This window comes from Platichthys flesus, chromosome 11 (assembly GCF_949316205.1).
Source record: "Platichthys flesus chromosome 11, fPlaFle2.1, whole genome shotgun sequence".
Taxonomy (NCBI): Eukaryota; Metazoa; Chordata; class Actinopteri; order Pleuronectiformes; family Pleuronectidae; genus Platichthys; species Platichthys flesus.
This window is the reverse complement of record NC_084955.1, coordinates 24525411-24540319: the sequence shown is the minus strand read 5'-3', so window position 1 is coordinate 24540319 and position 14909 is coordinate 24525411. Positions and strand designations below refer to the sequence as shown.

The following is a 14909-nucleotide window of genomic DNA, read 5'->3' as shown; positions in this document are numbered from 1 at the left end:
AATCTAATCAGTAGAAAACAAACTCACATTGACATTAACAACGAGAGCACGAACACTTCAGCAAATCATTTCCTAGACATTCAGAGGAAATGGTTTTGTTCAGACTCAGAGTTTTGTTGGTCGCAGGAGAGAGAAACATAAATTCACTCTCTGTTCCAGGAACCGGTTTCTTTCATTCTCTGGTGCAACTTGTGGAAAAGTCGACTTCACCTCTCTCTGATCTTTGTCTTCTGAAGCGTGAGCTGCAGCTGAGAGACTGACACAGCGTCCGCGGGAGCCAATCAGATGCCTCCGCTGCCCCATCCTGACCAATAGGCAACCCTCCACAACAGGCTTTCATAACCATGTTGCACAGTGTATTGTGTGGGTGTGTCTGTGTGTGTGTATTTCTATATCTGTAAACTCTATTTATCCTCCTCCCTCCCAGTGTCGTCTCTTCGGGGACAAGCTGCAGGAATCAGGTCAGAAATGATTTGAGTTTCAATATGAGGTGAAAGTGAGTTTATTTCACTCAACTGTTGTGACCTCGTTCACAGTCTGTGTAGCTGATAATGTTTTTAAAGACAAGTTAAAGTGTTTGCCTTCATTTGCTCAGAAGGAAACGATCTTATTCATAAACAGTACGTGTGTTTCATATATATTTTTCTCAAAATGAATAAATTGTCTGTGGCTCTGCCTCCTGACTTCATCTGTAGTCGTCCAACGTACGAGCTCAGACCACAACCTGACAGAAAGACTACGTGACAAAGATTTGTTTATTTTATTTAACAGGGACATAGCACATTAATGAATATTAGTAAAAAAGTTTGTAAGGATGATGGCTGATATCAATTGTCCATAAGGAGGTAATTTAAACATGATACAGTACAAATACAGACTTTGTATACAAATACACAAATAGAAAAAGGCATAAACACTTAAGTCAAATTAAAAGTGATGACAGTTCTGAGCCATTTGAGTTGAGTCTGTGAGAAACTCCTTCATTAGGATTCTAACATTTCACTAACATCAGTCTAAATGTGGCGCGTCAATAACAGCATCAAAACATACAAATATTTAAAGCTTACTTGAATAACACAGTTCCAGACAAGACATTTTGAAATGTATAGTATCTGATGTTGATCCTCAGCAGCCTCTTCTCACATCAATGTTTATTAAACCACTGAAACCACGACAACATCTGTTCAGTAAATACAAAGTTGTGTAACTTATTTTAGCATTAAGTGTGGAGAAGCTTACTGGAGCAGCTGCTTCTCTATTTTCAGTCTTAATGCTAAGCTAAGCTAAGTTTACGTCTGGTAACAGATATCTTCTCTAATTCTGTAATAACTCTAATTACCAAAGGGAGTTTCCTTAGTCTGCAGTCCTCCCTGACCTCCAGCAGGTGGAGACGCAGAGCTGCAGGTGGATGCTGGACACTCGACTCCAGTATTTTATATAACATCATATTTCACTGCTGCACAGTCACTGTGACTCTGAGGAGCTCTGAGGGGATTCCTGTCTGTCAGGTCGAGACATCAGGAGACATCCCCCAAAAGATGAAGACAGAAGAAACAAGGAGAGGTTTCTAGACAAGGGCTGAAGGGGGATAGTTCCCCGCCAAATGGAAATCCCCTCATTATCTACCCACCACTATGCCGATGGAGGGTGGGGGGGGTGAAGTGTTTGAGTCCACTAAACACTTCTGGAGTTTCCGGGGGGGAGCCGTGTCGCAGCCAAATCCAAAACAACTGAAGGCTTCAGACACGATGGAGGCGTTTATTATTATTCTGTTTTGTTTTTATGTTTGAGGAATTGGTCGTCCTTTAATTCTATTGTATTATATTTGTCTAGTCCTCTGTTAAGCCTAGTGTTTTGTGTACTCAAACATCCCCCCCCCATCAGCTTACAGGCAATTTCCTGTATGTGCAAATATACTTGGCAATAAAAATAATTCTGATTCTGATTCTGATAATGAGGGAATTTCCATTTTGCGATGAACTATCCCTTTTTTAAATATCCATCACACCTCGATCACATCTTCATCGTCACCTGAACATCTTCAAGTACAAGGACGTCTGTGTTGATGGTTGTGAATATTAACACAAGGAATAGTAAAATACTACTACTACAACATTACTTCATAATAATATTAAAGATTTGACATTCAAATAGAACAAATGTCTGTGGACTCACCTTTGACCTCCTATGATATGTATCATGTTGTGTTATTTTGTGTGATTGTGTGACTGAAGTTGCAGACATGTGAGGCCCCCCCCCCCCATCCTCATCCACTTGCAGTATATATAGCCCACCTGGAGGATCGCTATGGCAACAGGTTGCCAGTAGCGACGGGTACCACTTCTTCTTGTCTGCGAAATAGAGCGGCACACACACACACACACACACACACACACACACACACACACACACTCCCACACACACTCACAAACATACTCACACGCACCACAACATCCATCCTCCTCTTCCTCATCTTCAGCAGCAGTAGAGAGAGAGAGAGAGAGAGAGAGAGAGAGAGAGAGAGAGAGAGAGAGAGAGAGAGTCAGGGAGGGTGAGAGAGAGAGAGAGAGAGAGAGAGAGAGGGTGAGGTCTGACCGGCTCAGTCCGCGGAGACAGAAGCAACAACCGGGCTGTGAGGTGTTTTTCTACCGGTGTGTCAGGACGCGTGTGTCCGCCGCTGCCGCCTCTTCCTCGGTCAGAAGACAACAGCCCGAGCCGCGTGAGATCCGGAGCGATGGAGACCTGCCGCTGACGGAGCCCCCCCCCCGCTGCCCCCGCTGACAACAACAGGTTAGAGGATGAAGATGATGATGATGATGAGGAGGCTGCTGCTGCTCACTCACCATCTTTTTCATGTTGTATTTGTAAACGAGATGTGTTTGGAGGTTTCCTGCTGTGAAGGTGTGAAGCTGTCAGTCAAGGGGGGGGGGGGGGGGGGTTGGAGCAGATGTTTGTGGTGCATCCACGTGGAGTCCAGCTGTGACTCCATCCTTCATCTGCAGCTTCACATTAATACAGAAAGATTGAAAACATGTAGAATAAATTCAGCTTCGTTTCAATGGCGGCTCATCTTTTTCTTCTTCTTCTTCCTGGAGCTGCAGTGTCTCCATCCATCACAGGCCTTATAAATGGATCAAGCAAAAAATAAATCATATTAGTATTTATATAAATATGAGTACAAGTATAATCTCCTATAGAATCACATGATTAATGATATTTTCTCCACTTTTGCACGCAATTTCTTTACATTAATATATGTTTCTATGTTTATCATAGTTATAGAGTTTAATTGACTTGAATTACAAAGGAAATGTTGTGCTGTGATTTATATGTGGATAATTAAATGTGTTTCACATGCAGCGTTTGGGTTATGAATGTGTGTGTGTGTGTGTGTGTGTGTGTGTGTGTGTGTGTGTGTGTGTGTGTGTGTGTGTGTGTGTGAAGTAGATAAATTATTTTTTCTGTTATTTTATACACAAACTTTATTATTTAAATAATTGTACAAAACAACTGCCACTTAGAAGTTTTACATGTACAAATATAACAAAACGCAACACATTTAATATACTACTATAAAATGTATGTAAAATATTAATTTCACTTGAAGTATTTAGAAGTTTTAACCTCAAGTTTTCATCCTTTTAACATTTCTTTTTCATGATTCTTGTTTTATTACATTTGTCTTTTAGCCTTAGGGCATCAAATACACGTACACACACAAACACACACATACATACCAACACACACACTCACTCACACACACACACACACAAAAATATACACACCAACACGTACACACACAAACACACACACACACACATTTAAATGAAAATGTAACCTGAACCAAACCACATCTCACCACTAACATTCGTTAGAAATTAGGTCCAAATTGGACCACAAAAATTAGTACACACCCCCACACACCCCCACACACACACACACACACACACACACACATACAGCGCTTGAGGTTCCATCAACTTCTCAACTCCATCGGCTTCATTTCTAAATTGGTCTCCTCGTCTTTGTCGCACTCAGGCTCTTGTCAGTTGCTTGTCACTGTTTCATCTCTTCTGTCGTCCATGATGCTGCTTCCTTTGTTCATTGGACCAAAATAACTCGATGCACTTATCAGACACAAAGTCGCCTTATAAATATGAGGCTTTGATAAGGTTTTATTTTTACTGCTGGAGACGTCGTTAGGATCTTTCCTGAAACGTGGCTGCCGAGGAGCAGAGCACAGAAATAGAAGACGTGAGCTTTTTTCTTCTCCTTCTCCGAAGTCGTCTGAAGAAGCTTGAAATGTTTAGATGTGACTGTCGAGAGAGAAAAGCTCTGAACTCTTCATCAACGCTGAGATTCTCTGAAGTTTAAATAACCAGCTGACAAACAGCAGAGTGGTTTCAGGCCCTGAGTGGTCGCGACCCTGTGACCTCAGCGAGTCGCTGGCGGACGAGATACTTACATTAAAACTCTGAAGAAGAAGAATAAAAAATAAAAGATCATCCATGTTCCTTTTCACGTCTTCACCACGAGGCCGATGAATCACTGCTGTGAGAAATCACCTTCCATCAAGTGTGATGGATTACAGGCTCATCAGAGCTGGAAGTCTCTCTCTCTCTCTCTCTCTCTCTCTCTCTCTCTCTCTCCTCAGACATCTTGTCGTATTTACCTCTTTTTTTTTTTTATTCAGAAACCGCTCTTTAGCCCGTCATGTCTCCCCCCCCCCCCCCCCCCCCATGTGACCATCAGTCTGTGTGACGGCTCTCCACGCTCACACAAGCGTGACCGAGCGACGCAGCCCGGAGAACATTGAGGTTCGGGTTCTTCTCAGAGGCGGCTGATGATCTGATAAGAATCCGATTGATCTGAAAATGAGACGCTGCTGCTTTGTTTAAGTTTTTCTGCATGTTAGGAAAATTAATTTGACATATTTTGCCAAGATGCGGAGATAAAACAGCACAGCTAACACACGTAACAATGATATATCTGTGGGGTGATGTGCACTGAACTCTAACAGAGCGACTTTAAGGTTTAACCAACAACTGTCACCTCGTCCATTAGGCTCAGATCAACTGTCTAGATAACAGGTTCCTTACCGGAGGGGCAGGACGTGGCATCATATTGGAAATCTGTCATGGACAGGAACAGAGAGAAGATGAAGAAGATGTTTCTGCACCAAAATGATTCTTAATCTGCACAAGTCGTCTTATTTTCAGATTAAAATGTCTCAGATGAAACCAGGATAAGACGAGAAGGGCACAAAGAACACGTCTCTTCCCTGAGGACCAACACATGATTCTCGTAGTAAGAATATAAAAAGAGAAACAGAACCAAAAATGATCCAAAAGAAAGTTTCAGTTCGCTCCTTAATCCACATCAAAATGTTTGATGTGGATTGATTTGGTAAATTAACGATATCTATATCTATATTTTCTGGTCTTCTTGATGACTCACAGAGCTGCAGTACAAACCACATTCACACACATTCACACGCTTCTATGTGCTGTTTATCACACAACACATATGGATGCAGATCGAAGGAGCCCGGGATCGAACCCCCGACCTTCTGGTTAGTGGACAACACATCATAAATACCAGACTACTAAATATGAGTCTGACCCTCTTTCTTGGCTCCTGTTCCGTCCGTCTGGAATCTGATTTATCTGTAAAGCTGCTGAAAAACAAACTTGATGCAGGTCAACATCTTTTGGAGTCAAGAAAACATGAAAGAAGAACGAGAGCAGATTTCTGAGCAGATATTTAATAAACATTTAGAAAAGACGGATTCTCAGAAAGATTTCCAGCGAAACACTGAGTAATAATTTGCTCAGCAGGAGAAACAGCTTCAGATGATAAACAGACCTGCCAGCTGCGTGTGGACGGATGAACTTACTTCAGACAAGCAAACCATCAACTCCAACACACACACACACACACACACACACACACACACACACACACACACAAACACACACACACACACGCATACTCACACAAACACACACACACAAACACACACTGAGCTTGCAGGCGGTTGGTTCTCTGCAGCTGAGGTTGAACTGCAGCTAACAAACCAACTGAGCTGCTGATCTCATCCTGAATTAATCTAATAAACAGAACTTCATCAACCTTAGAACCGATTCAAACCTAAGTGACTTTAACCAAAGTTTGCCCAGTGTGTTCGGTTTAAAGGGAAAACGATTTAACGTGTTTTAGTTGTTGCAGCCATTTGCAAACTTGTAAAACAAATACAGGTGTAGCATGATGGATTAACTTCCCAGGATGCACTGGGGGGAAACTGATCCTGTGAACTGACACAGTCCAGATTCTTTCTCTCATATTTACTAGTTCTCTGTTTGTCGAAGGCGTGTTTCAAACGACCGGACGTCAGAATGATTGTTGGAGCATCAGAGTCAGAACCGAAGGTCAGACTGTGCAGACACATAAATAATAAACGTTTATCACCGTCTCAAACCGCTTCTGGGAACTTTGGAATATTTGACGTAGATTGGGTCTGGACCTTTTCAGACTTTTCATTCCTCGTGCAAAACAAACGTCCAGAGCATTCAGACGAGGGGCGGAGCCTAAATGCTGTGTTCAGGAAGCAGGACATGAGATTTACATTCCACTGCGGAAATCACGTGTTGTTGTTCACAGCTCATTGTGACGGACAAAAGCTCTTTCCACGTTCTCCACGTCTTCTACATGTGTGCCTCCTCTTCTTCATAGTCATGCTCATATGGTCAGTTTGGTGTCCGTCCTTCTGCCACAAGACAAAGACAGGATTCAAATGTTGTTTCTCTCTTATCCCCAGTGTAGTTGAATAACATAGAAGATTGATCAAGGACGTGAGGGGGCTGCAGTTCTCACTCTCTGGAGCATTTCAGGAGAAGGTCCAGATTCTGAAAGTAGCTTCAGACACATCATCCCACACTGAGACGTCCTTGTCTTCAACCAAATGTCTTAAATAACGAAGCTTTCTGCAGAAGCTTAGTGTCCTGAGCCTCGTCTGAGGATTGTTTCCGATTGTATCACAGATTTAAAGATGATTGTGAGAAAGTTGTTGCTGCATGACGGCTCTCTGCTCTTTTCTTTCTTCTGCAGCCAGTTTACGGCTTTAAGCTCCGAACACGTCCGTCCCTCCTGCAGACTCAGTTCAACAGGGATAATTACTGCATTTGTCAGAGACCGTGTTTAGCAGCGGATTAATACGCATCTGCAGCTCTAGTGGGTATTTACGGCAGCAGGAGTGTGTATGTGTGGAGTCTGAATAAACAAGTGTGTGTGTTAATGGTGATGAAGGAACTTGTCACCCAGTGAAACAGTGCAGCTCGTTTTAGTCGTTTTATTAGAGGCACGGAAACAATATTAAAATGTTAATGTCTTTGTTGGTTTGCATCTTTTAATGGGATGGATTTACGAAAGGAGAAATGCAGAATGATCCAACACAAGTTAAAGTTAAAGCAGCACTGGGAAACTTGTTCCAACTGTCAGAATCAGCTCCAGCGAGTTGAAGAGTGAAGCTGAACTTTAGATCAGTTTCAAAACCAGAGTTTATCACCAATATTCAGCAGGAAACTTTTAAAATATGAAGAATTCTAATCAGAGTTTGGTGGATTTGATACAGCTGCAGCTCTTTTGGTACAGGAAGCAGAGGATCATGGGTAATATCTAGCATTCGGTTGGGTTTCAGTTCAGTGGGACGAATCAGTCGGAGCCTGGACCATCGTTTCCAGCACTCGACCAATCAGGAGTTAGTCTCACCTGTCAATCATTACACCACACCCCATTTTTATAGGATCAAATAACAAATTAAAACCAAACACAAACATGAACAAACATACATCAACAACCCAAAAATGACAGAAACCAAATTAATATTGTGTTTGAAATTTGGTGCATGTCCCGTCTGTTAACATGGAGGAGGCTGGGTGTATACCTCAGCCCACTCTGGAGCTTCTCAGGGCCCAGAACCATTCAGGGGCCCGGGGACCCTCCACTCCTCCAGTCATTCATCCTTCAGCAACTGAATCCCTGAAAACCAAGAGAGTAGAAAATCACTTCATGCACGATGATGTTTAAAACTCAAAGGAATTGTTATTTCAGAATAGTGAAACAAAGCTGGCGTAAGAATCTTCCTCTGGAGCAGTGTTGCCTCCTGTACATGTGAAAGTGTGTGAGTCTGTGTGTGAGTCTGTGTGTGAGTCTGTGTGTGTGTGTGTGAGTGTGTGGGTTCCTCGAGCCTCCTCCTCTCACGCTGTGGGCTCTTTGCCTGGGGATCCAGAAATAAACTCATCTGAGAGCTTTGCTTTTAAGGCCTGGCACTTTGGTTTCTGCTCTGGTTGTGTGTTTGAGATTGTCTTTGTTTCTCTCTGTGGTTGTGTTGATTTTGCTTTTCATATCTGTGACCCGGCACAGGACCTGATCTCTAACCCGTCTCTTCGGATCCCCTCACAGGTCCGATCCGCCGAGCCCCCCCGTCTTCACCGCAAACCTTCCACCAACGGACAAAGAGCTGGAGCCGAGACGGTCCAGCATGGACGTGCCCCGGATGGCTGAGGGCCTGTTCAGCAGCACGCTGTCCTCGTCCGGCGGCGGCCACCACGTGCCCTCCTACCTGACGCTGGAGCAGAAGGCCGCCTTCGTCTTCGTGCTGCTGCTCTTCATCTTCCTGGCGCTGCTCATCGTGCGCTGCTTCCGGATCCTGCTGGACCCGTACCGCAGCATGCCCTCGTCCAACTGGACAGACCACACCGAGAAGGACACGTTCGACTACCGCATCGTCTGAGGAGCCCGCGCTCAGTCAGACGATCGGGGGAAAGAGGTTTGATTCCCTTGTAGAAGAGCGCGTTGTCCCCGACAGAACAAATGACAGCGGATTCACCGGGCGCTCCCTGAACCCTCCGGAGGTTTCGGATCCGACACCAGAGCTCAACAGCTTCTCCCTGCCAAATCGAATCAACTCTACCAAGACAACCAGAACTGTGCTGTGAAGATTATTGATCCATCTTCCACCAGCCTCTTCAGGTCCCCCCCCCCCCCCCCCCCCTTCATCGTCCATCGGTTCCCTCGTGGACTACCTCGCTCCCCCCCCACCCCAACCCCCCCCCAGCATCAAATCCCACGTCTCACACAGGGTCGAGCCTCTTTCTCCAAATCCACGCCGGTTGGATAAAAACCAGTGTTTACATCGTATCGCGTTTACGTCCTTAGATTTGTATTGATAACGTAGACAATCAGTGTTTCAACTAGCAGCAGGAGAAAAGAAAAAAACTAGAGTAATCTTTCATATTCAGCGTGTTTTGTCGTAAGTTCGTGGACGAACTCGAGAGGTCCGGGCGACTTTACGTGACGAGCTTCATGCCTTATGTCTTCGTGAGATATCGAGCGGTGGTTGTTTCCTCAAAGGCTCGTAAAAAATAATCACAAAGGAGGAAACTGTGGTGGAAGAATTCTCCCTTTAAAGTTCCTGAGAGATAAGATGTCAGCAGTGAGAAACTCAAAACTGTTCTGTGTGTGTGTGTGTGTCCACGTCTTTTAGATGTCAGCTGCCAGAAGAGGTGTTGAAGAAAAAACAAGGTTTCCTGCTCTGTACCGTGTGCCTCCTTTGAGAAACAACTAACAAGTTTAGATCGATGTTTTTAGGGACAAAGAAAGTTCACATTTCTGTCTTTTGATTTTATTTAATTTTAATTTTCCCTGTGTCGTGCCCATTTAAAAGAACAAACTGTTAACAGCATTCCACTGCCTGCGGTTGGTATATTGACAGTTGGTATGCCGGCTCTGCAGAGAGTCGATGGAGGAGACGAGCGCGGTGGCGAAGCGTTTTCACATCGAACCCTTTACGAACTGACGCTGTGGCTCTTTCAACTTTTTCAACTGTGCGCCTTATAGTGTAGATTGTTTACAGTGTCATAGGTCGCAGAGACACAGGAAATCACCGGTTTCCCCCGAGGCGTCGGTGTCTTTGCACTTCACCGAGATGTCATACAACAACAACAACAACGCGCTTAACAAAAGAGAAATGTTCCGTCCCCGAGCTCTTTCCTGCCCGGACAGGAAGTGACCCCCCCCTCCACCCGGTGTGATGTTCTCGTGATCTGCTGTGGCCTTCTCCTACTGATCGCAGATGTGTTTGCGATGTTGTGCTGAGGTGTTATTTTCCTTTGTGTTTTTTCTGCATGTGGCGTCCTCTCTCCGTGCATGATGAATCGATGAAGTGCTTTGCTCCTGATGTCGTGGGTCTGTCGCTCAAGCTGCTATTTCCTGTCTTTTTGTTTTAATCTGTTTTTTTCCGCCTGGAGCCGCTGTTCTTTTTCTAATAAAAAACGATCACAGTGCAGCTTTCAATGTGTTTTATTCCATTAGGTTTATTCCCTGGCTGGTGACAGTGTCGGGTGTTAAGGACAAACAACAACAAAAATACATAAACGAGCAAAAAAAATATTTTCCGGCCACCGTGCCCTTTTCAAGGCGGCAGAATGAGCCGGAGGCCCGACACATTCTTTTTCCATTTTATCAGCGGCTGGCAGTGGCAGCCAGCAGGTGTCTGGATTGGTTTTCTATGAACCCAAACACACACACACACACACACTCACACACACACACACACACACACACACACACACACACACACACACACACACACACTCACACACACACACACACACACACACACACACACACACACACACACACACACACACACACACACACACCGACACACTAGTCTCCGGGCTCCAGACCTGCTCTTTGAGCCGAGACCCTCCAGGACACCTCCCAGAATAACAATCTTTTTCTCTGACACCGAATATGTTGAAACGCAATCATCAGCCGGGCCCCTCCCTGCACCGCTCCTCCCCGGGATGGATTGACCTGTGAGTTCTGTTGGCAAGCAGGCGAGTGTGAGCCGCTGCCGTGTGTTACTTCCTAATCTTGCTGATACCACACATCCTATAGGGTTGTTTTCTTCTTTACGGGAGCTGAAGAGGATCAGAATTTTAAATGTAAGCTGATCCCACAGAGGAGAAATGTGCAGTCGGTGCTTTTTGGATTATCTTGTCACAGACATCTTTACCGAAGCCGTTTCACAGCTCTGCTCATTTTCAGAAAAAGTCAAAGTAGCGTCGTGCACACAATCCTCGGCTCATTGTGTCTGTTGTTCCAAGGCAGAGAAACTACACGTGCACAGTTTGTTCACGCACAAACCTGCTCTCACACAATGCACGCTGGCAGCAGGACTGAACCATTGTTACGCAAGCTGCTGCGAGCAGTGACGACAACCTGCTGGGATGTACACAACACATCTGAGAAGTAATGATACTATGAATATTTATCATCTGAAAACACTGACACCTGCGCCTATAAATAATTCTGAAAATGAAAGAAAAGTTTATCAGTCCTGCTAAAAGAAAAACACAACTGTTCTTCCAGAAACGACTTTTGTGTTTCTGCGACTGTCGCCCGTGGGCTCTGATCCTCTGATCCCCGAAATAGAAACAAATCATATTTTGGTGTGAAAGCTTCATTTTGACTCTGAAATCTCATTAACTCACAACAAACAAAGATCATAATCCAATCTGCACACGGCCGCACACTGCAAGTCACAGGGAACATTAAGCACCGTGGATCGATATCGCTGTCATGCTTTATGCAACATGACTCATATTAAAGAAAGCCACTGATAATTGAATTATTTTCATTCTCTGCCTTATGGAGGATTTATTCCCTTCCCTAACGCGCCATTTCCCCAGTCAGCCTCCAGTTCATTTAATGGTCTCTGAACAGGTTGGAAGGAGCCGCTCCCCCCCGAACGTGAATATCCGAGCCAGTCGACACCACAGAGGCAGAGTATTGATGCTGCATAATTCATTTTGCATAAGATTCCTTTTTTATTCCCCGGAAACCGCTGACATTTACAGACGTCTGTCACGGGTTTGACTGACGAGCCGAGTCGAGAACAACGAGAGGATTCACCAGAGACTCTCACACAGTGTGTGTCTGTTCAAATACACAGAAAAGCAGGATCCCTTGTAAATTGATTTTATTCATTTGTGTTTAATAAACTGATTGATCAACAGCAAGTTTAATAATCCTGAATTACTCAGATTTAGTTTTATCTGTCAGACTCCTATTGTGAATATAAACGTTTGTGAGGCTGTTTTGAAAGATTAGTGATTTTTTTGAACGCTCTATATAGTGGACTCATTGTTTCCCACAATGCATTGTGAAAAGTAGCTTACAACCGATTGTCACTAAACAAAACAAATAAATTTGAATAAATCACTTCTGGCTAGTTTCATTGACAACTCCCTAAAAGTGAAGCCAAAGCGCCCCAATCTGCCCCTGGTGGCTGGCTGTGGTATTGGTGACAGAGATCCAGCCTCCTCCATGTTAGTGGATGGTGCGTGGACTTTTCTAAGAAGTACACATTGAGTCAGTTTTTCTAAAAAATGATTGAGTGTTCATGATTCTGGTAAGTTTGATTCAAAAAATTAAATAATAACATTTGTCCACTGGACCTCGACATCATTGCTCCACCCCCCCGATAGCTACTGCCCAGACTTCATCAGCACAAGCTGGCCGTGTTCATATTCTGAATATTGTTGCTTCATATTCTGGATGGTGGGAGGAAGTGGAGACACGTCGTTCATCTTTATTTCCTGTGGCGCCAACGAAATGTCCTGCTGATCAAATGTAGTCGTTTCTGAGATAATGAGATCAAAACAAGGAACACACAAATCCAGATGAGACTGATGGAACGTTAAAGATTCATGTGGAGCTCGTCTCCTCAGGCAGCTCGTGTTGAGCCTCGGGTCCTGACAGCTGAGGTGCAGTCGCTCTGGGGGGCAGCCGGGGGGGCCCTGCAGGGGGACGCTCGGGTGATGTGCGTGGGACGACAGAACCTTCAAACCTCTACAACGTCTAAAAGACCCAGAACCTTAAAGAGCTTTTAAGACTCGACCGTGAGATGAGGCAGCCTGTGTGCGTGGAGGAGGGAGCGAGGCCGATGGGATCTGAGTCTCCACGTCGTGTTGAAGAGACGCTCTGTCGCTCTGTCAGGTTCACTCAGCCGCACTCTGCTCCGGTCCTCAAAGTACATCAGAGGCAGACAGCTGTTTAGGAAACACGTCACATCAGACACCGGCTTCATCGCCTCAGACTCTGACGTCCTGTGTTCACGTCTCGAGGCTTTTAGCAACAGAGATGTGAATGTACCGGTGCTTCTTCGTCACTGGGAGCTGCCCAGTTCAACAGGAGCCATTACTGGGGAGCGGTGTTATGGGTCAGCTGCAGGACAAAGGCTTCCACTGACTGCACAACCAAAAATGCTTTTAAAAAATGTACCTGATCTTGTGCAGTTTCTTATTCAGCTTCTCTCACAGGCTACTTTAATCTGCACATTGAGCTTATGAGTGTATTTCTATAGAACAAGATCCCAAAACATTGAATCCTGCATTTCCCATAATGCAACTCTTTGATTTTACCCTTAGTGGTTAAAACTCATCTTAATGTGCAAAATATGTGAAGTTCCCCTTTAACAAAATCATAATACACTTGGTAAACACCGGTCTCTTGCTTTAGTGCTTACATTTTTGAGTATTTTCAGTTTTCTTTGTAAAATTGACTTTACTTAATTTGAAATAAGACTTTATGATACGGCAATAATAAAAACCTTTGTGTACAGACGTCTGGACAAATCTCTGCTGACAGATTCCATAAAGAGGGGAAAACAAACAACTCCAGTGGTTCTATCTGATGACTGCACGTTGAGGCTTTCAGCTGCTTAAGCAGATGAATCCTTAAACACGTTTGAAAGTTAGATTTCTTATAAATTCAGAGATTTGAACGAGTGTAGAAGTGTTTTTCTCCCTTCGAGTCACAGTCAGATGTCTCCTGTTGTAAATCATATTAAACCAACAGTGGAAACGCTGCTCTGAAGACATGCAGGTCACATGTTTGATTCCCGGACAAGATAAGCGGTGTCCATCAACCGCCGTGTGTTCTGCTGAAGTGTCCTTCAGCTCCATATCTGCTGGAGGCAGGTCACCCTGGATAAGAAGAGCTCTTACTGTAACTGTGTCTGTGTCTGTTCTGGTAGATCAGAGCCACGTTTACCAGGTGACACGTCACAAGGTTCCAACACAGAATAAATAAAGATAAATAGGAATTTAGATCCTTAACAGGAGGATTTCTGCTGCTTCACATGAATAATAAACACGGTTTTAGTAGAAAAGGCTTTGATATGAATCCAGAGTGATAACGTTTCACTAGGAAGGAGAGGAAACTTCCCTTAGTTGTTGCACTTGATGCAAAATTCAAAACTAACATCACTGACTGATTCCTGAACTCTCCTACCTTGACCTAAAATAAAATTTGGATTTTCTGCGTCGCTTGTTTGAGCCCCACCATCAATAATTCATATCCATAACACAACAACAGAGCAGAGATGCACTCAGAGAGACGCAGCTCTGAACAGGCAACATGTGAAAACCCATTCAACTAAACCTTTTCACCAGAGTCCGCCTGGTCTCCTCCACAGCGTGAGGTTTGTTCTCTGGTTTTAATAAAGTCATATTTCATCTCAGCGGGGGGGAAGTGAGTGGGAACATGTCAGAGTGACTTTTGGGAACCGTTACTGAGACGCTACTTGAGAGGTCGAGTCGTCTTGAGCTCTGTCCGTGCTGCGACAGGCTGCTGTTGGTTCGTTTCTCCTTTTCAGAGGAGCTGAAGAAGAAGCTCAGTGGTTATTGTAACGTCAGTTTGGATCCCAGAGAACTGAGCCCACGTGCTGCCGCCCGCTCACTGTGCCGCCCCCTGCAGGCTGACGGTGAACTCGCGGCCCCCGGGGGAAGGTTGTCGAGATGCTCCGTGGACGTGGTCATGGAGATGACCCCGTGGCCGGC

The 14909-nt window shown here is 44.6% G+C and overlaps 1 protein-coding gene across 1 annotated transcript; it reads left to right on the top strand.

The window, feature by feature from the left end:
* The first annotated feature begins 2565 nt into the window (after positions 1–2565).
* On the top strand, positions 2566–9026 carry LOC133965240 (cortexin-3). The gene is made up of 2 exons (XM_062399693.1): positions 2566–2790; positions 8461–9026. Exon 2 carries the CDS (start codon positions 8540–8542, stop codon positions 8789–8791), a length of 252 nt encoding a protein of 83 aa, XP_062255677.1. The 5' UTR covers positions 2566–2790; positions 8461–8539; the 3' UTR covers positions 8792–9026.
* The last annotated feature ends 5883 nt before the right edge of the window (positions 9027–14909 follow it).

Excerpts from the sequence above, each read along its gene's own strand:
- LOC133965240 (XM_062399693.1), top strand. The coding sequence starts at position 8,540 with ATGGACGTGCCCCGGATGGCTGAGGGCCTGTTCAGCAGCACGCTGTCC.